General features: G+C 46.2%; 2 protein-coding genes across 16 annotated transcripts in view; one reads left to right on the forward strand and one right to left on the reverse strand.

Moving 5' to 3' along the window:
- Positions 1 to 5,736, reverse strand: part of CTDP1 (CTD phosphatase subunit 1) — a 73,472-nt gene extending 67,736 nt beyond the window's left edge. For 7 of the 12 annotated variants that reach the window (XM_074022332.1, XM_074022333.1, XM_074022330.1 and 4 more), the window contains exon 1: positions 5,267 to 5,736. Coding sequence is in view for 4 of the 12 variants with exons in the window: in XM_074022327.1 (XP_073878428.1) it covers positions 5,267 to 5,580 (314 nt within the window). In the remaining 8 variants the exon portion in view is untranslated. The remainder of the gene's footprint in view (positions 1 to 5,266) is intronic. The other 5 variants (XM_074022334.1, XM_074022331.1, XM_074022328.1 and 2 more) reach the window with 1 other exon arrangement.
- Positions 5,737 to 5,778: 42 nt separating this feature from the next.
- The window catches only part of LOC107128047 (uncharacterized), a 95,050-nt gene continuing 73,300 nt past the window's right edge, over positions 5,779 to 27,528 (forward strand). For all 4 annotated transcript variants that reach the window (XM_065533590.2, XM_045378089.3, XM_065533591.1 and 1 more), the window contains exons 1-2: positions 5,779 to 6,338; positions 17,739 to 17,904. In XM_065533590.2, coding sequence (XP_065389662.1) covers positions 5,923 to 6,338; positions 17,739 to 17,904 — 582 coding nt within the window. In that variant the 5' untranslated portion in view covers positions 5,779 to 5,922. The remainder of the gene's footprint in view (positions 6,339 to 17,738; positions 17,905 to 27,528) is intronic.

Below are 27,528 nucleotides of genomic sequence, written 5' to 3' on the forward strand. Positions count from 1 at the left end.
ACTTCATTAGTATTTCTCAAAGACTCCTATTCTAAAATCTACAAAGCAATAAAAATAGAAATACTGTTACTGTTGGAATGATCTTCATTTTACTCAGCAATGTTTCTCCTGCTCTTCTGTAGCACCCTCACACCCCGCACTGGCCAATGCAGACGCTCTTCCTGCCGACCAGCTAAAGGCATAGGTGAGGCCAGTCGACGTCACCAACCCTCGCACACGGCCTCCATCTGTTAGTTCTCACTGGTCACCGCAGGCTCCCTGATTATTTTAGGTAATTTCCCCTTTCTTTGGAGATTTAAATATCTCCCTGTGAGTGACTGGGAAAAAAACCAAAGCAAAGAAATCTGTAGGAAAAGAAAGACTTAGTTTCTGAAAGATGGTGACCTGTCAGAATATTTTCTATTAAAATAATTGCACTCCACTAAACGCTACTGTGCTAGCTACCCCCCCCACACTAGGAACCTCCATGGCTGAAACCTGGTCTACAGAGAGCAGCACGCGGAGGACCAAGGACGGAGGCTCTCTCAAGGCCCTGAGCACACCATGAGGTGCCTGCACCGTCCTCGCCAGGACCCTCACACCCCATAAGGGGCACCGTGGAGAAACGAGGACTAGAGACCACGAGGTCCCTGCACCGTCCTCACCGGGGCCATCAAACGCCGTAAGGGGCACCGCGGAGAAAAGAGGACTAGAGACCATGAGGTCCCTGCACCGTCCTCACCCGGGCCATCAAACGCCATAAGGGGCACCGCGGAGAAACAAGGACCAGAGACCACGAGGTGCCTGCACAGTCCTCCTCAACAGAACCCTCACACCCCGTAAGGGATAGGGCAGGTCCAAACTTCTTGGAACCTCAGTTTCTTTCCTATAGAGTAAGGAGGCCCTTCTGCCAGATAGGATGAAGCCTGACAAAAACATATAATCTTATTAAAGATCAGAACAACAATCTAGTGACTATTGTAACTTCACCCAAATGCTCCCAGAATGGTTCTTTGTCTAAAAATAACCACTCATGTGATTAGGATGAATGCAGTTCATAACAACAATGAAGGCAACAAGGGCACGGACCCACCTTGCCTGGCTGGTGCTGGTGCTTTTCACAGATTCACTCACACCTGCTATTTACAGAGGGAGGTTTCACGTGGCCACAGGTTCCATCACCTCTCTCCGCTGTGCTCTGCCTCAGTAACTAACACCAGGCTACACAAGACTCACTCACACATACCCACGTGGGATTCTTTCTTTGCTAAAATTCCGTGCTATAAAGAACTGTTTAGACTGACGTTCTGATCTACGCTCAGGACCAGCACGTCCTCTGCTCCTCGGCACTGTGAGCGTGCTGGCTGCTCATGTACAAGCAATAACCACACCTCTCAGTTTCTCAAACACAGTCTCAGCTAAACAAGTTACTGTCAAGCAGCCGGCGGCCAGCAGGGTCAGGAGCCACCTTCACTAAGCTGACAGCACATGAGCGGACGCTGGAGCTCAGTACGCTCAGGCTGCTGCCGCTGTCTGCTCTCTGCAAACTCCGGTTTAGCTGTTTTCAAAGACACTTCCCGTTATTCCTGAAACACAAGTATTTTTATAAGCCCTGTGAAAGCATCAAGATGAAGGAACAATAATGGGGCAGGCACCCCCTAGTCCCAAAACCATCCTGGGCGGGAAGCTAATTCACAACACCCGCGGGGCGAACACAGCGACCAGACCGAGCCTTAAGAAAGCCACGCTGTCCTCCCCCCATTTCCACACCTTGTCAGCAATGTCCTCAACACCACCCTCGGAAACCTGATTTCCCAAGACTTTCTCCAAAGGCCCTGACCAAGCAGCCACCAGGGCACACAGGCACCCAGTAAGCCCTTGAGGGACCAAAACTGTGTGGCCACATCAAGGGCTTCACCCAAGCCAGAATTCCAACATCAGATCGCCTGCGCATTCCTCAGGCAGCCACCCCGAAACCCCGATTCTGACACCTGCGTTTCTGACCCGTCAGCTGGGCAGGACCTGCTCTCTCTCACCAGGAGCCACGGGGTCCATCAGCGCCGGGGCAGGGGGGTCCGTGTTAAAAGTGGGAGACTCTCTTCAGCACAAGTCCAGGAGCAGATTCTGGACCTCCCCGGCCCTCACACACAGATGAGCTGAAGCCAGGGTCGGAGCCTCCTCAAAAGCAGTTGTGGATTCTGCCGTGCTGGTCTGTACAAGGGCATGTTATTTGCATAACCTGAAAGGGGTGCTCTAAGGATCAATACACAATAATCAGTCTACAAACATTTGAAGCAAACTTCAACCAAATGCTTGCTCTCCCAGATAAAGATCTCAGGAACCTGCAACTTCAAGAAAACTTTTAGAGGTGATCAAGATAAGTCAATTCTAAAACAGCCCCTGTGCGATTCTGGGAACTTGCTCAGTAAAAGTCAAACACCTGGGCTGGCGAGCAGAGTCACCCACGGTTTAAGGCAGTTCTCTTCCCTGACGTCCTCACCTTCCAGCCTCCAACCGGTGTGACACCACAGAAGAGAACCGTGGAGCTGCTGCTGGACATGGCCGCACCAGCAACCAGAGAAAAAAAGAAAAACACGGGAAAAACCTTTCAAGTTAAAGTACTGTGACGCAGGCTCTCTGGAGGAAGGGAGGTGCTTTTCACCAGCCAACGTCCCAGAGGCAACGCAGGGACGAGAACTAAACTCATGCCCATCACCTTCCAACATCAGGATGGAATTACGCCCAATATTCTCCACGTCATCAAAAAGCGGCACAATCTGTTACGCGAAGACTTCCAGATATCATCAGTCCCTCAGTCTGCACGGGGGGCGGGCTCCAGGACTCCTTCAGATTCTGCAGATACTCAGGTCCCGCAGTCAGCCTGGAGAACCCACGGATCCAGAAAGTCAGCCCTCTGTATAAACAGGCTGGGCTCCACACCCAGCAAACAGTGTCAGGCATGGAACCCACGGATGCAGAGAGCAGACGATTTACTGAAAAACATCTACATAAAGGTGGCCCTCGCAGCCCAAACCAAGTTGTTCGAAGGCCAGCTGCAAACTGTATAGAGCTGCTGAGTTGGAACTCATGTCCTGGAGAGATGCGTCACTGTTGGGCTTCAAGCAAAAGCTGCGGAGATTTCTACCTGCATGCAGCTCTCTACAGAGACGTCGGCAAAGCCACAAGTCTACACTGCAGGGCGCTACTCCCATCACAGGCGTGCTGCCAGAGAAACGCACTTGTAACCCCCACCCTGTTCACAAAATCTGTCAACAAGTGACTTAATCTAGCAATTTTCAACTGTGTTCCACAAAGGTGCAGCAGGCATTTTGGGGAGGCCAACACATACCAGCTCCCAACGGCAGCCCGCCAAGCCAGGGCAGCGTCCTCGGGACCGAACAGAGCCATTGTCAGCAGCATGGACTCCTGCTGCAAATGCACCTCCCGAATTCAGCTAGCTAACAACCGCGAGGCAGGAATCTGATTCCAAACAGACGACCAGAACTGCCAGGGCACACGCACACGGCTTCAGACTAAAGCCTTCCCAGCCGTTCCTTCCTGGATCTATGGCACCCGTGCCCACTGCAAGGGCAGGAACACCTCTGGAAATGCTGACGTCACACCACCACACTCCTCAGAATGCTCACAAAACCCCTGTCCACAAACCCACAGGAGTACACGGAAATGGGAAAGGAGGCACCTTGAATTCCAGGTAACACCGCCTGTGGCTTTCTCTAAGGCAGGGATTCACCTGCCACCAGTGGACTGGAGGCAGACAGACGAGCCTCCTGGAACTAGAGGAAGAGCTGGTGCCACACAGACGCTCCGAGGAGAAATGACAACACGTCAGTGTCTCAAAGGGCCCTGTGACGAACCACTGCTGTGAGGTACCCCAAGATCTCAAACAACACCTCCCTGTAAAAAAGTACTGACTGCTGGGAACCCGTCATCAAACTAATTAGCCGGCTGATTGATGCACTGGGTTGGTTTTATTCACTAGACTGACTGAACATGGAGTTTCAATACTACCTAGTCACATAACCAAGTTATTCACCTGTCTAGGTCAAAGTGGCCCTTTCTGTACAATCAGAGGAACAGAACGAAACATCAGTACGGCTCTTCGATCCTGGGGTTTTCTGCCCAGAGAATACACCAGCACTGGGGTCTGCCTCCACGATCCTCGCAGGTATGACCAGTGCCCACTGAGGAAGCCGTGCAGGCATTTCCTGGGAGGCACGGCCCTCAACCTCCCAGCCCCACCCACCAGCACGCAGGGGACAGAGTGGGTGCCCGTGCAGAGGGTCAAGGACCCAGGCTCTGTCTCCAAACGAAGCGGAGCCAGGACGTTTTGGGGCTGTGATGGGAAGACTCCTGTCCCAATCCTTACTCCTGCAGAACCAGGTGCAGAGCAGATTCTCAACCAACACAGGGTCAGGGCAAGCCACGGGGACGAGGAACGGCGGCTGCCGAGGAGGGAGAGACTGGCATCCCCCGAAGGAGCGGCATCATTCCCAGACGGAGCTCAGGCCCGGCCCACTGCAGGCTGGAGTGCCCACCTCTCCCTGGAGTTTCTGTTCTGACAATCAAAACGACCACAGCCAGGCGCACACGCGTGGCTACATGCCTGTTCATCCCAGAACACAAGGGTAGATTCAGACACGGCTGGACGCTTCGGTGTTACGGAAACACATCCCAGAAGGGGTTCTGGGGTCAGAGCACAGTTACGGACAGCTGTGGAGTCTGTCACACGCCCACATCACCTTCAACAATGCCCGCTGTGGTCAACCACGGGGCCACTGCCTTCGCTGCAGGCCTGGGTTCTGCCCGTTCCTTAGCCACGAAACAGAGCTGCACCAGGTTTTACAACTGCGTTTCACAAAGTTTACAAAAATTTAAAGATGTGCACACGCCCATCAATAATAGGTCTGGAGCCTGCCTGATGACTCTTGTGCTCACAGCCACCCATGAGTTTTCCCAAGTCACAAAGGTGGAGCTAAAGGAAGGGGCGGGGACTATCACTGCAGAAGGAAAAAACAAACACCATCGCTTTCCCAAACAGTAACTTCGTGTCGCTACGCAGGACCCTTTCATCTCAAAATGCTCCCCATTGGTAAAACCACAGGTGGTGACTATCTAGTTTTAGGGGAGAAGCGCAGTGCCCGCGTCCCGCTTTATCGCCCCGTCCCCTGGGCGCCCCTGCCCACGCGGCCGCAGCAGCCCGGGCGGTCCCCCAGGACCCCTCCCCGGAGCCGCCCGCCCTCGGCCCCGCCCGGCCCGGCGCACTCACCCTGGAGCGACCATCTGGCCCGGTTGCGCGCACAGCTCCCGCACCACGCCCGCGCGCTCCGACCTCAGCCTGCGCTCCGACCGCGCGGGGCGCACGCAGCCCCCGGAGGCTGCACGAGACTGAGGAGCCCCAGCGGGCTGCGCGGAGGCGGCGGCCTCGAACACGGCCAGCACCGAGCCGATGCGCACGGCCGCGCCCGCCGCCACCCTCCACTCCAGCAGGCGCAGCGGCGCGGGCCCCGGGCAGCGCACCTCGGCCACGGTCGCCGTCGGGGCGCCCTCGGAGGAAAGGCGGCCCGCGGCCGGCACCTCCATCGCGGACAGCGGGCGGGCGGGCGGGCGGGCAGTTGCTACGGGGCCTGCGGTGCGCTCAGAGCGCAGCGCCCACCGCGGCGGCACGACCCGGGCGGCGACGCTTGTAGTTCCTCTCGGTACCGGCTTCCACCCGCCGCCTGGCCCGCGCCGACTTCCTGGAGGGCGCGTGACGTCACGGAAAGGGCGCCGCGTGCGTGCGTGCGTACGTGCGCGTGTAAACACGAGCGCCGCGCGAGTGTCGGGGCCGGCTCCGTCTTGGGACCAAGCCTGCGTGCCGGCCGCAGAGTACTGCGTTTCTGCGCCCTACTTTTCCTCGGGGAGCCGGCACCGTGGAGCAGTGGCATGCAGCGCGGCCCGCTGTCTCCCAGTCCCACTGACAGTCCTGGCGCGCTCGGAACTTGGTATCCCGGCGTGCATCGCGGGCAGGGCATGGCGGGACTACGAGTCCCAGCGTTCAACGCAAGCCTGCGGCCTATTACCCCGTCACACGCCGAGACCCAGCCTCCTGAGACTACGAGTTCCGGCATGCACCGCGAGCCGCTCTCCTCGACTTCCGTCGCGCACTGCGAGTCCCAATGTCGCGAGACTACGGGTCCTGGCATGCCGTGCGCGCCGCAGGCAGAGAGACCTGAGGCTGCTGGCGTCCGGGGGCCCCGCCTCGTGTCCCGCTCCGTGTCCAGCGCGGACCCCACGCCGCGGGAGCTGCTGTGGTCTTCTCTTCCTCCGACCTCCCCTTCGACGCGGAAGCGCAGGGGCAGGTGCGCCGCCCTCGGCCCGCGCAGGCGGTGGGCCCGCTTGGGGCAAGGCGCCCGGAAGCGCCTGGTGGGCTCAGAAAATCCGAGCGACCGCAGCGGGAGGGCGGGCACGGCGCGTGGTCCCAGTGGCCCCGGGCGAACCCTGATGAGCAGCAGCCGCAAGTGTCTTATTAAAGGAGAGCCAGTTTCTACGTTTGTCGGGAGTTTACGTGAATTAAGCTGGCGGGCGGGCGGCCCAGCCTGTAGTCCCAGCACTTTGGGAGGCTGACGCGGGCGGATCACCTGAGCCTGGGAGTTGGAGACCAGCCTGGGCAACATAGCAAGACCCCATCTCTAAAATAGATTCATTAATACTTAGCCGGGCGCGGTGGCTGAGGTCCCAGCTACTCGGCAGGCCGAGGCGGGAGGCTGGACTGAGCCAGGCCGCTCTGGACTGTTTTTACTTTTTCAGCCTTAATACGTGCCCGAGTTCTTTTTTTACTGTGTATCTTTGTCCTTACATATATAAATGTTATGTACAATTGAGATTATCCTGTATTTGCCTTTTCCCCTCACTTTTATATGGTGGCTTTTCTCATGTTAGTAAACATTTTGGAAACTGTCGGCCTAAAAGGAAGCGGAGGCACAGTTTCTTTAAGTAGACAGTTTATTTGGGCCACCCTTGAGGAGCAGAAATTCAGGGCACCCTGAGTGTGTACTCCGATTAGCAGTTAGCAGTGGGTTTTAAAGGCAAAAAAGGGAGCCAGGGAGTCGACTAAAAGGAACTTGTTTGTCAGGAATTTCACTGGTTTACAGAAATAATATTGATTAGTGACTGACTCTATGTTGTTAAGCTGTTGAGTGTGGGTGTAGTGTCCAGTGTGGCGTTATTAGGTTAATTTATAGCTGTTTGTAGCGCTATTGCCACCGGCGCAGTTTAAAGAGATGAACACAGGTCAAGGGGTAGTGGGGCGTGATTGTCACCTCATTTGAATGTCTCTCTCGGCCTGATAATTAAAAGGACTCACATTCCTCAGATAAAAATTCTGTTTTCTGATACATTTGGTAATTAGAATGGCACAGAATGGGCACAGTGCCTTTTAGCCCTCACCATTACTTGCTGTTAGGAGTGCATTTTTTGTAGCTGTGGGGTTTTGCCTATCTCTGCTGCCTTCTCCAGCCCCTGCCCCCATGACTGCAAGGGAAAACGTGCGGCGCTCACGAGAGAGCGTTTATGGGATTTTTTTTTTTTTTTTTTTTTTTTTGAGGCGGAGCCTCGCTCTGTCCCCCTGGCTGGAGTGCAGTGGCGTGCAGTGGCGCGATCTCGGCTCACTGCCAGCTCCGCCTCCCGGGTTCACGCCATTCTCCTGCCTCAGCCTCCTGAGTAGCTGGGACTACAGGCGCCCGCCACGGCGCCCAGCTAATTTTTTAAAAAATAGAGATTGTGGGAAAATGGCACCAGCAGTCACAGTCTTTCAGTTTCTCACAGTCCCATAAAACAGAGCAACCAGGTAACAAAACTAAAAGCATGGGCAACATTTACAGGGCCACTGGATGATGAAGAATTCCCATGAACCCCTCGTTGACACTGTAAGGACAGACTACTCAAATGTAGCTGCCTCCTTACATACTCAAGTTTAGCCTGTAGGTTTCTCCATATATAGTGATCTGTAATCTAACTGGATGTGTGGACAGAGTATAACCTGCTCTTGAACCAGTCACGGGTGGTCAGCTCTTCAAACTCTGTTTCAATAGGCCACCTGCGAGCTGTAGCCGCCTGCTATTTGCCTTCTGTGCCTCACTCTTTTTTCTGTCCGTAAGTCTTCGGCCACACAGCGGCACTGGAGTCTCTCTGAGCCTGTTGTGGTTTGAGGGGCTCCCTGATTCCTGAATCATTCTTTGCTCAGTTAAACTCTGTTAAATTTAATGTTGCTCAAGTTTTCCTTTGAACACTCCCAGCAGCGCAAGCCCTGGGTGATGTCAGCGCCTGCGAGAGAGAAAGTAGGGGTGCACAGGTTTTTCTCAAAGGATGTTGACATGTATCAGCATTCCCTATTTGAACCGGTTCCCACCGGTGGCGTGTGAACTTTGGTTTGAAAACATAATTCTGTAAAAGGGGAAGAACTATGTGTTATTTAGGGATTTGAAATGCAGACCTTGATGGAACTGACAGACTGATCTAGGTAGACAGATGTGGACATCCCTAGACGATTACAACTCCAACCTGGATAGATGCCCTGTGGTCTTCCAATTAGAGATGCTAGACAGCAAATGAAACTTACCTTGTCTTTAATTGGTGTGCTACCTTTGGTTAAAATCAGCTGTCTTACAGGTATCATGAAATAAAACATTAGTATCAACAGATTGAAACAAATTTATCGGGAAGAAAGTGAGGCCACAGTCAGGAAAATTAGCATAAGCCACCACCTCGTAGTCAAGAATCTTAGAAACAGATGTGTTTCCCAGAATTCTGAATTGTTCTGATGTTAGGAAAGTGATGTGTGCATGTTCCATTTGGGGGCCCGGGGCAACACCCTCGTCAAACTGATGCTCCTGCAGCCAAATACAAGCAGCGTGAAAAGGATCATGGGTAGTCTCAAGCAGGGTGAAAAGGATCATGGGTAGTCTCATGCCAGTTCCGGTTAGACTTTCCTGCCAAATGAAGTACACAAAACTTTCCATGTTTAGAACTATGGATTTGGGCCAGACACTGTGGCTCATGCCTGTAATCCCAGCACTTTGAGAGACCGAGACAGTGGATCGCTTGAGCCCAGGAGTTCAAGACCAACCTGGGCAACGTAGCAAGACCTCATTTCTACAAAAAATTGGCTGAGTGTGGTGGTGTGCACCTGTCTGGAGTCCCAGCTACTCAGGAGGCTGAGGTGGGAGGATCCATTGAGCCTAGGAGGTCAAGGCTGCAGTGAGCTGTGATTGCACCACTGTCCTCCAGCCTGAGCAACAGAGCGAGACCCCGTCTTAAAAAAAAAAAAAAAAAAAAAGGATACTGGGGCCACAGATAAGAGGTACGGACTGTAATGCAGTCACCTTTACGTAGTGGCCCAGGGGAAAGGAGGAATCTCACACCCCGGAATTGTAGGTTTATCCGTGTCTCGGTGGTTTCGGTGAAGCCTCTGGTCGCTTTTCCTCACTGACGTGCGTTTCCTCCAAACTCACCTGTGTTGTTTGATTGGCATACGAGCGTCCGTGCTACGAGGCCAGGACAGAAAGAGGTTAAGGGGAAGGACAGCAGTTGTTGAACCTCAAAGCTCACTAGGCACAGGTGAGAAAACATAATACTCTGTCAACCTAAAGAACAAACAGAGAAAGCCTCTGTCAAAGAAAAAAGATATTTTTTCAAGCATAGAGCATTGCAATGGGAATATACATTCCACAGTAAAGGCTGCACATTCAGAGGGTGAAGGAATCACGTAATTATTTTGAGATAATGATCCTTGGTACAGAGATTGGTAACAAGGACGATCCAGTCTGGGGTTGGACAGGCAATTGCTGGGCAGGTGATCTTGCCAAAGCACCTTTTGTGTAAAGTTATGATAGCTTTAGTGCCAGGTTTTGGGTTTTGTCATCGTTTTTGTTATCAGGTGTACAAGCATGAGAACCCTCTCTTCATGGCCTTCACTGACTCTTTTTGTCAGGGGCTTTGTGTACAAGCATGAGAACATTCTCTTCATGGCCTTCCCTGACTGTGTTTGTCAGGGGTGTTGTGTACAAGCATGTTGTGTATACCCTGTGGTTAGGTTTGGATGCCTCTCCATGCTGAGATGGACCTGTCGTTGCTGGTGGTCTCACCCCACTTTGAGGGGAATGATTGCTGACGAGGATCCAGTGTCAAAACCCTTTTAGCCACATTTGAGCAGCAAGGGAGGTTTGAAGGGAGTGGCTCCCTGGATAAGTCTACCTGGAGTGCATTGTTAAGTTCAATTTTGTCTTTTCCATGATCTTTTGCTATCATCTGAAAGTGCTGGGCCAGCATTATACTGTTAGGAGTTGTACTTCTGCAAATCAGTTAACAAGCAGCCAGGTGTGGTGGCTCATTCCTATAGTCCCAGCTACTCAGGAGGCTGAGGTGGGAAGATTGCTTGAGTCCAGGAGTTCAAGGTCAGCCTGGACAACATAGCAATACCCTATCTCAAAAACATGATCTTTATTCCTGTGTATCCTGGATGGAAAAAAAGTTGACAAGGAACAGATACAAAGTTCAAAAAGGGGAAATAAAAAGTAAAATTAATAGTAATATGTCAATCCCCGTTTGCATCCATGAACCCGGCAGGCTTAAAGACAAGGGAATGAATCAGCGACCACAGGGAATTAGGTAAGACTTGAATGACGCGGCCTGTTTTCTTCTTTTGTGTATGTGGGTCTCAACTTTCCCCGAGGAATTGATCCAGGTACCACAATAAGAAATGCACAGGCATTTTCTTATTTAACCAATGAATACTAAGTATTTTTTTTTTTTCTAGATGGAGTTTCACTCTTGTTGCCCAGGCTGGAGTGCAGTGGTGTAATCTCAGCTCACTGCAACCTCCACCTCCTGGGTTTAAGTGATTCTCCTGTCTCAGCCTCCTGAGTAGCTGGGATTACAGGCATGCACCACTACGCCTGGCTAATTTTTGGTATTTTTAGTAGAGACGGGGTTGGCCAGGCTGGTCTCAAATTCCTGACCTCAGGTGATCCACCCGCCTCGGCCTCCCAAAGTGCTGGGATTATAGGTGTTACTAAAGGATTTTTAAAGGTTATGCTCTGTTAAGTTACCAACAGAAGCTACTGATTGTGAAATTTCAATTTCATCATTATCCTGTCAAGTGTAAAAACTCCTCCATTAAGAGGAGTTGAGGAGTTAGGGTCTCCTTGTGATATAGAGTCTTGTTCCAATGTCTAGGGAAAAACTTATGTTTACAACACGAAAACCTCAACTTTTCCTTCCAGTTTGCAGCTTGAATCTCTCTGGTTGTGGCATCAAGCGGTTTGGTGAACCTTATGTGTGGACCACGCATCAGGCCTGAGGCTTGTTTCTTAAAATGTGTTTAGGTTCATCTTACAGGGCTTTAGGAGAGAAGCAGTTTTAGTTTTTAGTTGGAGAATTATAGCCAAACATTGGAGAAAATTAGGAGAATTCAGGACTAGCCCATTCTACAGGTAGATAACAAGAACTCGAAAACAAGGCTCAGAGCTACAGTCTAATAACAAGGGTATGATAATTTTTCTTTAGAAACATAACTTTTTCTCCCTACACTGATCACATAGGTTATCAGATTTAAAAACCTCTTGAGGCTAGAAAGCCAAACCTGGGCAGATCTTCGATTGTACTTACAATCTGAATGTTCCTGGGCCTGCCAGGAAATGACAATTTTTATTTACTGATTGTAAGGCTGGAAAGCCTTAAAACCAGGCTTTCTATGGATACCCTCAAATATGATATTCAGTCAAAACCTCTGTACTATAATCAAATGCTTCCAATTGTACCCTGCTATAAAGAGAGAATAGATTTTTGTTGAACTTATATAAATAATTATATTGTACTTAAAACTAAGAATATACGTGAATAGTTTCCAAATTTTGGAAGAACCAAGTAGAGAGAAAAATCAAATGCCTCCACCTTTGTTCACTAAACTATATCAAATTGTTGTAAACTATAGACAACTTTTGAGAGAGAATTTTCTTAAATCTGGAAAATAAAACATGTAGGTAAAGAACTAAAAATGTTTCAAGAAAAAGTCATTAAAACATTATCTGTGTTAATTTCTAAATTTCATATAATGAGTATTTTGTTTTGCGTGATCTTGGTTAGCAGTGCCACGGACCCGTCAGTTTCTTCATCAGAGTTCTGGAAATTCCTTTTCCGTTCATGATCTTAAAGTTTTCAGAAATCTGTGTCCAAGAGTTCTTGCAAGTGTTTTTATGAAAGGCTCATTGGGACTGCAGTTGATTGCAAAGACTTTTAGGGAATAATTGAAAATAATTAGTAGGGAAGCCAAAAGCTTAAAATGGCCACGGTTAAAAATCTGATGAAAATTCCTAATTACCAAGGAAATTTAGTTACTTACATGTAACATATGGCATTTTTTTTCTTTGGGATGTAGTCTCGCTCTGGCTGGAGTGCAGTGGTGCTCGGCTCACTGCAAGCTCTGCCTTCCAGATTCACACCATTCTCCTGCCTCAGCCTCCCAAGTAGCTGGGACTACAGGCGCCCACCACCACGCCCAGCTAATTTTTTGTATTTTTAGTAGAAACAGGTTTTCACCATGTTAGCCAGGATGGTCTCGATCTCCTGACCTCATGATCCGCCTGCCTCAGCCTCCCAAAGTGCTGGGATTACAGGTGTGAGCCACCGCACCCAGCCAACATATGACGTTTTAAGAGAACAACTGGAATCATGACAGACAGCTGGACTGATATCAGGACCATGAAACTTATAAATTTCATATCATCTTTAGAATGCATTAATAACATAGCCATACAAATACAACTTCAGAAAAAATGTAATATAACAACCAAAATTATGACTAATAACATGTTAGATTTCTATGAGTTTACATGATTTTTGAAACATATCAACAACATACCCGTAAATGTATTTGAAAGAAGACCTAGTATCACTTCGTTTGACAGCACTTCCCTGCAGTTTACCAAAGAAGCCTAATTATTTAATGCCTCAAGAAGATGAGAGATACGTGAGTCTCTCCAGGAGCACAACTAGAAAATCCGAAAGTTAGTTCTAGGTCAAAAAGACTTAATTTGGTATTCTGGTATTTGGGAAACTTACCAAATATGTCAAAAAGTTAAAAACACTTGATCAAAACAGAATCACAGGGTCAGGTGCGGTGGCTCATGCCTGTAATTCCAGCACTTTGGGAGGTTGAGGCAGGTGGATCACTTGGGGTCAGGAGTTTGAGACCAGCCTGGCCAACATGGTGAAACCCTGTCTCTACTAAAAGTACAGAAATTAGCCAGGTGTGGTGGCGGGTGCCTGTAATCCCAGCTGCTGGGGAGACTGAGGCAGGAGAATCGCTTGAATCTGGAAGGTGGCAGTTGCAGTGAGCTGAGATCACACCATTGCACTCCAGCCTGGGCAACAGAATGAGACTCTTGTCTCAAAAAAAAGCACTACAAGTCATGTAAAATATTAACCATTCATTTAAGCAGAGTGATAGTTAAAATACTTCAAAAGCAAGTACGGAAAATTACATGAATGTAAAAGCCTTAACCCATTTAAAGCTCAGTTTTCCTGAGTAATCAAAAACTTAATAAGAAACAAATCTAGCTTGATTAAATGTAAAAATGTCTTGTGTTTAGGCCAGTTACCAAAAGTAAAGAAAAACCTCCTGCTGTGTGATTGCTTCTCCTTAGATAACTCAGAAGTCAAACCTGAAGAGAAGGGTACTTGAATTTAATTAGACACAGGAAGAGTGCGTCCAGGGTTACGAGTGTTCACTTTATTATAGAGGACTGTAAACAAGAAAAGGAGTGCCTGGAGCAGGGAATTACATGACTCTTAGTGACAGCACAGGAATTTTCTTGGTTACACAGAATAATCCAGACACATCAGGAAAAGCTGGCCAGGCCAGTGGCTCATGCCTGTAATCCCAGCACTCTGAGAGGCCAAGGCAGGAGGATTGCTTGAGCCCAGGAGTTCGAGACTAGCCTGGGCAACATAGGAAGACCCCCCCATCTCTACAAAAAATGGGGGGAAAAAAAGAAACAGATTTCAGGATTAAACATCAAAACCTCTTGCAGTTTTCCTAAGGGCAAATCAATACTTTAAGAAAACCTTGTTGTTCTAACATAGGTGATATGGTTTGGCTCTGTGTCCCCACCCAAATCTCCACTCCAGTTGTAATCCCTATAATCCCACATGTTGAGGAAAGGACCTGGTGGGAGGTGATTGGATCATGGGGGCAGTTTTCCCCATGCTATTCTTGTGATAGTGAGTGACTTCTCAGGAGATCTGAGGGTTTTGTCAGGCAGTTTCACTGCTCTTGCTTGCTCTGTCTCGCCTGCCACCATGTAAGACATGCGTCTTCCCCTCTGCCATGACTGTAAGTTTCCTGAGGCCTCTCCAGCCATGAGGAAGTGTGAGTCACTTAAACCTTATTTCTTTATAAATTACCCAGTCTCGGGTAGTATCTTTATAGCAGTGCAAGAATGAACGAATATAATAGGGGACCAAGATTTTTAGTTTTGTGCTATTTACTCTGATAGGAAATCTCATGAAGGCTCTGGACCAAAATTTTGGGTAAACAGTTTCCATGCAGTTTAAAAATAAAAATAAAAAACGCCATTTCTACCCCCACCCACCTCGTTTTTGTTTGTTTTTTGTTTCTCATTTTCAAATGAGGTTAGGGCTAAATTTTCAATTGTTTACATTTTAGCTAGGTGGGCCAGGCATGGTGGCTTATGTCTGTAATCCCAGCACTTTTGGAGTCTGAGACAGGTGAATTACTTGAGCTCAGGAGTTCTAGACCAGCCTGGGCAACAGAGTAAAACCCCTCTCTACAAAACAATGACAACAGAATTCGTCATGTCTGGTGGTGCATGTCTGTAGTCCCACCACTGTACTCCAGGCTGGGCAACAGAGCAAGACCCTGTATCTGTATCTGTATCTGTATCTGTATCTGTATCTGTATCTGTATCTGTATCTGTATCTGCATCTGTATCTGTATCTGTCTATAAAAGGAAAAACATTTTAGTTAGGATTGACTGCATTGTATAAGAATCTCCAGGTAGCCTTGAACTAGCAGCAAATGTCTTTCGGTTGCTGGTCTTGTTTGGTTGGTTAGAGATGTGGGCAGGAAGCATTGGAGCAGGGTTTTGGTTTTATTTTGTTTTTGGCTTTTTCTTTTTGGACTCTGCATGGCAGAAAAAGTAATACAATTTTTATGCTGGACAGAGATACCTTACATTATTGCTCTGAGTTCCAGCTTTTGACCTCTGTAATTTGAGAGCCTAACTTTTATAAACATTATAAATATTTATGTAGTTCTTTTTCTTTTAGATTATTAATTTTTCAATTAAGTGCTCCATCACCATAAGCAATTGTTAGTCAAACCTAAACTGATGTCTCTAAAAGGTGTCTAGGTTGTTGGTTACCATGGAGCTGTTGTAATTTCTAACGCCGTTAATTTGAAAGCCCTTTAAGACTTTGAAAAAAATCTTGGCTAGAATGCCATAAGCAGTGAGTTTCATCTCAACACCAGCAGAAGAGTCAGAAAATTCAAAATAGGCAAAAAAGAAAAAGGGGTGGGAGGAGAGATAGAGACCTTCGAAGACTCCATGCTAACTCTGTTGCTGCAAGGTTGTTTTTTCGAAAGGGTTGCTTTTTTAGAGAGTTCAAATAATTGCCATTGAGCTCTGGACTTTCCTTGGTGTCATTTTGCCGATCACTTAAAAAATGTGCATGAGAATGGGCCACTACATGTAGCTGGCTGGAATCCCAGCACACCTGGCATACTTTAATGTTTTAGAATCTCATTCAATTCTTATTAATCTCTTGAGAGCAAAGAAAATCTACAAATCCAGCCAAGGAATGTCAGGAGTTTAGGCCGTCTTTGAGATGGCGGCGGCTGCCCTAGTGGCCTTTAGTTAGCCATTCTGCACCCATCATTTAGAATGTTTATTTTTGTTCTCAGAACATTTAAAAAAACCATCAAGGGGAAAGACTCGAATCAAGTCAAAGGAACCAAGGTAAGAGTGTTCACAAAAATTTTAACCTAGGTGTCCAGATAGAACAAAATATTAAACTAGGCATGCAGATCAAAAGTGAATTCACAAGTAAAGACATGCCTTACAGAGAGAATGTTAATTCTGTACAAATCAGAGCATTCAGCCCAGAAAGATTTATGCCTTTGCACCTGCAAGGACTTCGCCGAAAAGACAAAAAGCCTGTTTATCATCTCGGGCCGGATGTGCAGTCCTTTATCAAGGCAGCCTCATCCAAGTCACGTTCTGAGTAGCATCAAAAAGCCTCCAACACAAAGAGAAAGGCTCAGCCTGAGAAAGGACTCACCAGGGTGAAAAATCAAGTTGTGGAAGTGAAGAGCTCAAAGAGCTGGAGTAAATACTGCACAATGGTTCCAAAAAATGGGAATAAAAAATGGTTTCTTCCGATGGTGATATTTTTCTGGTCCCATTTCTGACACCATAGGTATCAGGCTAAGTAACAGAGAGAGGGTCACGCAAAGAAGAAGTAACTTATCCAAGAATAAAGCATTGAAATGGGAATACACATACCACAGTAAATTGCATGCATATTCAGGTACAGGAAGACAAAGGGTTTTAAAGGGAAAATTAGGAGGATGACAGAATTATTTTGAAAGAATTATCCCGGGCTACAAAGATCAATAGCGAGGGTGATGCTGGTCCGAGGCTAGATAGGCAGTTGCTGGGCAGACGTCCTTGCAGAAGTATTTTTTGTGTCAGGTTGTGCTGGTCTTTGTGCAAGATTTTGAGTTTTGCAGAGTCTTCTATCATATTTTTTGTTATTAGATGTACGTGGGAACCTCCCTTCATGGCCTTCGCTGGTTCCATTCGTCAGGGCTTTTCGTTTGTTTTTCTAACACAAGTGCCTTCGTTTTGATTCTAACAACGTTTATAACTCCACCAAAATTAATCTGTGAGAAACAGTCTATGGTACAATACTACAGGTGCCTTCAAGTTTACATTTTACAACTAGGTTTTTGATTTTTCTTTTTTTCTTTTTTTTTTTTTTTTTGAGATGGAGTCTCGCTCTTTCACCTAGACTGGAGAGCAGTGGTGCGATCTTGGCTCACTGCAACCTCTGCCTCCCAGGTCCAAGTGAGTCTCCTGCCTCAGCCTCCCGAGTAGCTGGGATTACAGGTGTCCACCACCACGCCCGGCTAATTTTTGTATTTTTCGTAGAGCCGGGGTTTCACCACGTTGGCCAGGCTGGTCTCGAACTCCTGACCTCAGGAGATCCACTTGCCTCGGTCTCCCAAAGTGCTGGGATTGTAGGCGTGAGCTGCCGCACCTGGCCATTTTCATTCATTTTTCACTGAGTGAAAGGATGGGATAGCACGTGGAGTCTCACCAAATGCCGTGGAAGCTTTTCAGGAAGGAAGGAAGCTGAGCGGCCATTGGGTGTGGTGCAGCTTTTCAGGAAGGAGGGAAGCTGAGCGGTCATTGGGTGTGGTGCAGGCCGTTCTCTTTCAACCTCTCAACACCAGTCAGAGTTCCAGGGAGGAAGACCTGGGGTATGTATCGGTCTTATCAAGAAAAGCTGTTTGTTTTTCTGGTTTATTTTATCCCCAAAGCTTAAAAGCCCCACCAGGTTATTCTTTTTAAAAATATAAATGGAAGAGTAGCATTGCCTCTCACAGGACTGCTGAGAACCACACTCGCTGACGTCACTCACAACTAATACAGCCGTTTCCCACGTCACTGATTTTCTAGGGGAAGGTGCCTAGTCCCCAGGAGCACAATCTGTCCTGGCCATGTTTGTCCACTGAACTGCAACTCACACTCCGCAGGTCCTGGAGCCCACGAAAGACCCCCACAGGGAGCTCCCAGCCACGCACAGGTCCTGGGCCCCGGCGAGCCAGCCATCACCACTTCAGAGGTGAGCTCTGTCAAAACCGGCAGCTTCTAAGTGCCATCAGCTACCAGTGTGCCGTGAAGTAGTCCCCAAACTGGTTGCTATACACAGGCGTTTTACTCATTTCACTTTATTGCACTCAAAGATACTGCATTTTGCACAAATTGAATTAGTGGCAAGTCTGCCTTTAGCAAGTCGATTGGCACCATTTTCCCAACAGCTCCTGCCCACTTCATGTCTCTGTCACATTTTGGCAATCCTTACAGTCGTCCAAACTTTTCATTGCTATCGCCTATGGTGATCTGTCATCGGTGATCTCTGATGTTCTTGCTGCAATTGTTTTGGAGCACCATAGCTGCCCACGTGAGACACCAAACTTAATTGTGATCTGACAGCTCCCTTGACCTAGCGTTCCCGTCTCTCCTCAGCCTCCCTGTTCCTTCAGACAGAACAATATTGAAATCTGCCCAGTTAGCAACCTTACAATGTCCTTTCCATGTTTCATTGAAAGGAAGAGTTACAGGTCCCTCACTTTAAATCAAAAGCTAGAAATGATTAAGCTTGGTGAGGAAGGCATGTCAGAAGCCGAGACAGGCCAAAAGCTTCTCACACCAAATGGTTAGCCTGGTTGTGAATGCAAAGGACAAGTTCTTGAAGGAGATTAGAAGTGCGACTCCAGTGCACACAAATGATAAGAAAGTAAAACAGCCTTACTGCAGAGACAGAAAATTTCAGTGGTTTAGATAGAACATCAAACCAGCCATGACACGCCCTGAAGCCACAGCCTCGTCTAGACTGAGGCCTTAACTCCCTTCAGTTCCCTGAAGGCTGGAGAGGCGAGGAAGCTGCCTCTCTCCACTTTCTTCAGAGAGAAGAAAGGTTGGAAACCAGCAGAAGTTCATTCATGAGGTTGAAGGAAAGAAGCTGTTTCTGTAACATAAAAGCGAAGGTGAAGCAGCAGGTGCTGGTGGAGAAGCTGCGGCAAGTTCCCCAGAAGACCCAGCTGAGACCACTGATGAAGGAGGCTGCACTAAACGACAGATTTTAAGTGCAGATAAAACGGCCTTCTATTGGAAGAAGATGCCATCTGGGACTTTCACCGGTGGAGAGGAGAAGTCAGTGCCTGGCTTCAAAGCTTCCAAGGACAGGCTGACCCCCTTGTTAGGGGCTAATGTTGAAGCCAGTGCCCAGGTGCCATCTGAAAATCCCAGGGCCCTTAAGAATGAGACTAAGTCTCCTCTGCCTGTGCTCCATCCATGGAACAACAAAGCCTGGATGACAGCACCTGTGTTCACAGCGTGGTTTGCTGACCATTCTAAGCCCACTCTTGAGACCTATTGCTCAGAAAGATTCTTTTCAGAACAATTCCTGCTCATGGTCACCCAAGAGCTCTGATGGAGACGTGCGGGAGATGAATGTTGTTTTCCTGCCTGCTGACACCACATCCACCCTGCAGCCCAGGGATCCAGAATGATTTTGACTTTTGAGTCTTATTATTTCAGAAATACATTTTCTAAGGCTATAGTTGATTCCTCTGATGAATCTAGGCAAAGTCAACTGAAAACCTTCTGACAGGAATTCATCATTTTAGATGCCATTAGGAACATTCATGATTTATGGGAGGATGTCAAAATATCAACCTTAACAGGGGTTAGGTGAAGTTGATTCCATCCCTCATGGATAACTTTGGGGAGTTTAAGGCTTTAGTGGGGGAAATAACTTCAGACGTGGTGGAAATAGCAAGAGAACTAGAATTAGACGATTAGACGGGGCCTGAAGATGGGACTGAACTGCAATCTCAGGATGAAATTTGAACGGACGAGGAAACGCTCCTTATGGATGAGCAGAGAAGGTGGTTTCTTGAGATGAAATCTGCTCCTGATGAAGACACTGTGAAGACTGTTGAAATGAAACAAAGAATTTAGAATATTCCATAAACGAGTTGATAAAGTGGTGGCAGGGTGTGAGCGGATTAACTCCGATTCTGAACAGAACTCTGCTGTGGGTAAAACGCTACCCAGCAGCATCACACACTCCGTGGAAGGAAGAGTTCATCCACACAGCAAAGTTCATTGCTGTCCTGTTTTTAAAAATGGCCACAGCCACCCCAGCCGTCAGCCGCCACCAGCCTGGTCAGTCAGCAGCGTCAGCACTGAGGTAAGACCCCTCCAGCAGCAAAAAATTCGGACTCGCTGAAGGGGCAGACGATCGTCAGCAGTTTTTAGCGATAAATTACTTTTCAGTTAAGGCATGTGCATTTTTTAAGACATAATGGTATTTCACACTTAATAAGACTACAGTATAGTGTAAACATAATTTTATAAAGCACCGGGAAACCGTAGCGATTTATGTGACTTGCTTTATTGTAATATTCACTTTATTGCCGTGGTCCGGAGCCGCAGCAGCAGCCTCTGAGATATGCCTGTGCCGCTGTGTTGGGGTGGGCACCTTACACATTTAAAGCAGCCATTTCCCCGTGTTGTTTTTATTCTAATATTTTTAGTATATTAATAAACAACATAAGAACACATGCCCTTCTTTCAGAAAATCCAAAGTATAAAATTCACAGTTATAGAACATAAAATAGAGCATGAATGTTGGCCTTAAAGCAGCACAAACCTCCTGAAGTAGTGGTTCTTAAACTTCAGTGTGCCCCACGGTCACACAGGGAGCCCTTCAAAATGTCCATGGACCTGAACGAATGAGCCCTCCCAGGAGATCAAGTGGAGGTGGCTCAAGATATCACTCCCCAAAACTCGCTCCCTCAGCAGGCAGTGGTGAGGGCAACATGAGCAGGGCCTTCCTCCACCTCACCTGGGCCGCAGCTGTGATGCAAAAGATCCCAGACCTTCCTCCACCTCACCTGGGCCGCAGCTGTGATGCATGTGAGGCGGAGCCTTCCTCCGTCTCTCCTGGGAGGCAGCTGGGATGCACGTTGCTGGGGGAAAATGGCAAGGAAGCCAGTGAAAAACACTGGGTAAGAATTGGTCCATTAGGCCCAGGGTATTAAAGTGTCCTGCTAGAAGGAAGACTCAATCCTGCCAGGGTATCACTTCTGCTGGCCTTGCTGCTTTCACCAGCGAAAGAAGCTGCTGGCGCTGAACTGTGGGCTCTCTGTGACTGACGTGGTTTCTTTTTGGCATACCTTGGAGCCACCACAGTCTAGAGCAAAACAAAAGCAGGTCTATTCTGTCTCAGCGGGAGTTCCCTGACAACCTTTTGTAGGCAGAGCAGCAGGGAGTGCAGTCTTGCCGGCCTTCTCTGTGCAGGGCAAGGTCTGGGCCAGGAGGCTCTGCAGCTGAGACCGGGGCAGTCCTGTCTGGTCATCCCCACACAGACATCCCACCCTCCCACTGGCCCGCAGAGCAGCTGCACCTGCCGCTCTTCTGTGGACCAAGGGCATGGCAGACGGCAATGCTGTTTCACTTGGAATCAGACCAACTTAACGCGGTCTGGAGTCAGAGGACTGCCGCTGTCATTTGCCTTGCCTCCTTTCTCTGAGTATCACAAGGGCCTCATGGACTCAGACCTTTCAAGGAGCAGTGTGGAACCCCCGTGTTCTCTGACCCCCGCCTCTGTTTCCTTGGCCCCTATCTCCATCCTGCCATCCCTCACAGTCTCCCTGGCCTAGCTTCTTTCAAAGCCCTGGGTCCTCAGGCCTGGCCAGATGCCAAGTGTGGCCACTTTCCTCCAGGGTTTCCAGCTTCCGGGCTCCCCGTACAGTACAGAGCAGACTGTGTGTAATGTATCAGATGAGCTATGAAGACTACCCCTACAATGAGCCCATCAGCTCACCTGAAATCCAGGGTGTCACCAACATCACAACGACCGCTGGAGAGCTCCCCATCCCACTGTGCCCTTTGCTTCCCCACCAGAGGATCCACCAACCTCACCCTGGTATTGATCATGTTCCTTTTCTACAGGAAAGAATAATGTATATGTACATACACACACACACACATACACATACATATACATACACATATATACATACATATACATACACACATATATACATACATATACATACACACATATATACATACATATACATACATACAGATATTGTTTAGTTTGGCTTGTTTCTGAGGTTTATAAAAATAGCGTCATATATATTCTTCAGTGATGGCTGTTGCACTAATCATTGTGCATCCGCATCTCACCCATATGCTTTTGTTTGGCTGTGGTTGGTTGGTTGTGATTGCTGTGTAATATCCTATTATGCGGCTGTAACAGAATGTGTTCATGCCATCTTTATATGTAGACATTTGGTGTAACATAATGTGTTCCTGAGTCTTTATACATGGACATTTAGTTGCTTTCATGGGAAGTACTGCAGTGAACATTCTGCATGATTCTTGGTGCACCTGAGTTAAAGCCACTGGAGGGTGTGCGTGTGGAGGAGGGTGTGCGTGTGGAGGGGACTGCAGAATCATAGAGTGTGCAAATGTTCAGATGAATGAAGTGACAACCAATTTTTTGAAATGGTTATTTTAATTTATAATCCCACCAGCAACAAAAGAGTTACTTTCCATCCACATCCTCAACAAGTCTGTGTTATCCAACTTGGTCTCTGCCATGCCAGGTAAAAATCTGTGTTAAAATGAAAACTTGTAGTTCTGATTGGCAGTCTCCTAATGACCATATGGTTTAGTTTATTTTTCTATTTTTTATCTGCCACTTGAGTTTTCTTTCCTGTGAAATGCCTGTTCACGTTTGTTGCTCATTTTTCTGTGGGGGTGTTTGTCTTTTTATTACTGATTTGTAGTAGTTCCCTGTGGTTTCTGAAGGAAACTATTTTATTGTTTATATGTAACTAATGTAGTCTATCAATTTTGGGTTTGTCTTTTTCATTTTCTTTATGAGATATTTTGATGAACAGAGAATGCCTTCCCTAACATGAGGATTTTAAAGATATCTTTCTTTAATACTTTTAAAATGTATGAAATTTGCCCTTCATGGCTAACCATTTACTTAATGAGAAATGGATGTTTGGTATATGATGTAAGGCAGGAATCCAATTCATTTTCCATATGAATAGCCAATCATCCCAGCCCTATATATTGAAAAACTTCTGTTCTCATTGATCTGTGATGTCATCTCTGATATATACCAGTCTCCTTTTTTTTTTTTTTTGAGACGGGGTCTTACTTTGTTGCCCAGGCTGGAGTGCAGTGGTGTGATCTCAGCTCACTGCAACCCTTGCCTCGCTCATTCAAGCAACTCTCAGGTCTCAGCCTCCTGAGTAGCTGGGATTGCAGTCACGTGCCACCAAGCCTGGTTAATTTTTTTGTATTTTTTGGTAGAGACGGGGTTTCACCATGTTGGTCAGGCTGGTCTCGAACATCTGACCTCAAGTGATCCACCTGCCTCAGCCTCCCACAGTGCTGGGATTACAGGCGTGAGCCACGCACCCGGCCAGGCCAGATTTTCTATTCGGGCTTCTACGGCACTGTCGGAATTGCTAGAGCTCCTAAGTCATGACATCTGGGAGGACCAGGGCCCCACGATTCTTTACAAGTTTCTTCAGAAGTTTTGCGGCTGTTCTTGGTATTTGTTGTTTCATAACTTGTAGAATTAATGTGTCAAGTTTATGGATAAAACCTGTTAGGGCCTTAACAGAGCCGTGTGGAATCTCGGGCAGTTTGAGGAGAGCTGGCAGTTCTGGGATTTGAATTTTCCCGTCTGTCAACTCGGTTTACCATTTCACTTGCTTAGGTTCATTTCAAAGTCCTCCAATGAGATTTTATGATTTTCTCCATATAGCACTTGCTCTTTTTTGTTTCGTGTGTATTACTAGTTACTTTATTTTCTGTTCCTATTGTACACGATAGCTTTTTTAAAACTGCCATTTTCCGGCTGATTTTTGCTGGTTTACAGAACTTCTGTGGATTTTCATGAACTGTCACCACGCACTCACCTTACTAAGATCTTTTATTTCTAATAGTATATCAGTAGATTATTTGCAGTTTCCACTGTAAAAAAATATCATTTATAAATGATGACTGTTTTATGCTTCTCTTCCAAGTTTTGTAGTTTTTATTTCTTTTCTTGCATTGCTGTGGTAGTTAACCCATAGTGCAGTGATTAACAGAATCGGTTATAGTGGGTTTCTTTGTCTTATTCCAGACGGTAAAGGGAGGGTTTCCGACATTTCTCCATCAGGAAGGGTTTATGCTAAGGGTTTTTCTGGCATGCCTTTTCTCAGGTTAAAGAAACTTCAGTTCATCCCTAGTCTCCTAAAAGATTTTTATGACTATTTTAGAATAGAATCGAATGGTTGTCTGCCTCTGTTGAGATGATCATGTGGTTTTTCTCTTTCATTTTGTTAAGATAGGGAAATATATATATTTGCATATGTATAATGTATACATTATTCTATTTCAAAAACCAGATTCAGTTATGCATTTCCATAAGTAGATTTTTAGTTAGCTAATATTTGACTTAATCTTTTTATGGCCATGTTTACAAGTGAGAAACGTCTGTGTTCCTCTCTTGTGTTATCCTTGCTGAATGTGAAATCAAAGGTATATTGGGCTCATAGAATGAGTTGGGAAGCTTTCCTCTTTTCTGTCTCTAATTCCATTTTTGAAAACATTTTTATAAGTGTGGGATGACCTTTTTTAATGTTTCATATAACCTTAAACCTTTCTTGTCTTGGTATGTGTTTGTGGGAAAATTTTAATCTACTGATTAGATTTCTTTCAGAGTTATAGGTCTGTTCAGACCTACCTCATCTCAAAATGAGATGTTTCACTTTTGGAAATTATATTTTCTAGGAATTTGCCAATTTCTTTTGATTCATTATTGTTCTTTTTCATCATCTTAAATTGGATGTTTAGGTCATTAATTTTAAGCCTGTGTTCATTTGAATCAAACCTCAGAGCTATAAATGCCCTACTAGATTCCACTTTTCCTTCCTCTCACAAGTTTTAAAATAGTCAGTCAAGTATGGCTTTATTTCTATCGCAATCTTTTTCTTTGATGAAGGAGTTAGTTAGAAGTACATCTTAAAATTTCCGAATGTATAGGAAATTTCTTTATCTTTGTATTGTCAATTTCTTTTTTCTTTTTTTAATTTTGAGACAGAGTCTCACTCTGTTGCCCAGGCTGGAGTGCAGTGGCGCTATCTCGGCTCACTGCAAGCTCTGCCTCTCAGGTTCACGCCATTCTCCTGCCTCAGCCTCCCGAGTAGCTGGGACTACAGGCGCCGCCACCACGCCCGGCTAATTGTTTTGTATTTTTAGTAGAGACAGGGTTTCACCGTGTTCGCCAGGATGGTCTCCATCTCCTGACCTCGTGATCCTCCTGTCTTGGCCTCCCAAAGTGCTGGGATTACAGGCGTGAGCCACCGCGCCTGGCCTGTATTGTTGATTTCTAAATTAATTGCACTATGGTTAGATAACATAAAATGTATGATACTATTATTTTGAAATCTAATGCAGTTAGCATAAAGCCCAGTATATGGTTAATATTTGCTTCAAAGGAATGTGTATTATTTTCTGATTTGGTTCAGCATTCTATATCTATCTAATACATTAAGCTTGTTGAATGTATTATTCACATTTACTATATGTTTACTTTTTTCTAATTGAAAAAGCAATAGTCTAAAGAGATGCGTCAAAATCTCTCACTTTGAAAGTACATTTGACAGTTTCGCCTGCAGTTTTATCAGCTTTGCTTGCATGTGTGTGTCTTCCCTCCCTCTCTCCCTCTTTGTGTCTCTGTGTGTGTGTGTGTGTGTGTGTGTGTGTGTGTCGTTCCTGTCTCTCTCTATATATATGTGTGTGTGTATTTTTTCTCCTTTATCACATATTTTTCCTTTGGGAATCTATGGAGATCTGCTTTTTTGTCTGTTTTTTAAATTTTTGTTCACTCCATTGTTCTTTTGGTGATCACCATTGAAATTTTACTTTGCATTTCAAATATAATAAATTTAAGATTAATACTTGAGTTTCCTTCTCAACAACATAAATCTTAGATCACTCTTCTCCAGACTTTCAAACTATCATTGATCAATATTTTAGCTCTATAATTTTTATAACTCCCAAGTTAGATATTGTGGTTATTATTTCGTAGACAATGTTTGTTTAGATTTAACATATATTTAACAATTTGTCATTTCTTCTGATATTTTATAACTTCCTTTTTTTTAAGTAACGAATATAAGGAAAAAGATTTATCTCAATGTAGACGAACTGGTTCTGTTAAAACAATGTATATCTAATAGACATCTAAATAGTTATGTAATATGTAATCTATATGTAATACATGCTACATAATACATGCTACATAATGCACACTACATAATACACACCACGTAATACAAGCTACATAATACATGCTACACAATACATGCTACATAATACACACCACATGATACACACTACACAATACACACCACATGATACACACTACATAATACATGCTACATAATACACACTATGTAATACTACACAATACATGCTACATGATACACACTACATAATACGTACCACATGATACACACTACATAATACACTACATAATACATGCTATATGATACACGCTACATGATACACACTACATATACACACCACATGATACACGCTATATGATACACGCTACATAATACAAGCTACATGATACACGCTATGTAATACACGCTACATAATACACACTACATAATACACGCTATATAATACACACTACATAATACACACTACACACCACATGATATGCTATGCATAAGTCAGTCATGCCCTTATGGGATGAGTTTCCACCTGCTTAGAGCACATGCTTTAGAACTCCTTTAGGAGAGTTTTGTTGGAGTTTAACTCTCAGTTTTGTTTCTTTGAGAATGTTTTATTTGCTCTCATGGAAAGATGGTTTGGGTAGACAGCAGTAGAATGACAATCTGTTTTTAGAAGACATGATTCCACTGGATTCCAGTTTCTATTTTTGCTGTTAAAAATCTGGGCATGGCGCGGTGGCTCACGCCTGTAATCCCAACACTGGGAGGCCGAGGAGGGTGGGTCACGTGAGGTCAGGAGTTCAAGACCAGCCTGGCCAACATGGTGAAATCCTGTCTCTACCAAAAATACAAAAATTAGCCAGGCATAATAGCACACTCCTGTAATCCTAGCTACTCAGGAGGCCAAGGCATGAGAATGGCTTGAACCTGTGAGGTGGAAGTTGCAGTGAGCCAAGACTGTGCCACTGGACTCCAACCTGGGTGACAGAGCAAGACTGTCTTGAAAAAAACCAAAACAAAAATAAAAAAGAAAAGAAAATCTGTTAGTCTTATTGTTGGCTTCATTGGCGATCTGTCTTCTGTTTGTGTTCGGTGTTGTGAATTTTTTTTTTGAGATGGAGTTTCACTCTTGTCACCCAGACTGGAGTGCAATGGAGTGATGTCGGCTCGCTGCAACCTTGGCCTCCCGCCTCAGCCTCCCAAGTAGCTGGGATTACAGGCGCCCACCACCACACCCAGTTAATTTTTGTATTTTTAGCAGAGGTGGGGTTTCACCATGGTGGCCAGGCTGATCTCAAACCTGACCTCAGGTGGTCCACCCACCTCGGCCTCCCAAAGTGCTGGGATTACAGGCGTAAGCCACTGCACCCGGACTCAGTGTTCTGACACCTTCTCTCAGTGTGTCTAAGGTAGGT

Source organism: Macaca fascicularis, chromosome 18 (genome assembly GCF_037993035.2).
Source record: "Macaca fascicularis isolate 582-1 chromosome 18, T2T-MFA8v1.1".
NCBI classification, from domain to species: domain Eukaryota; kingdom Metazoa; phylum Chordata; class Mammalia; order Primates; family Cercopithecidae; genus Macaca; species Macaca fascicularis.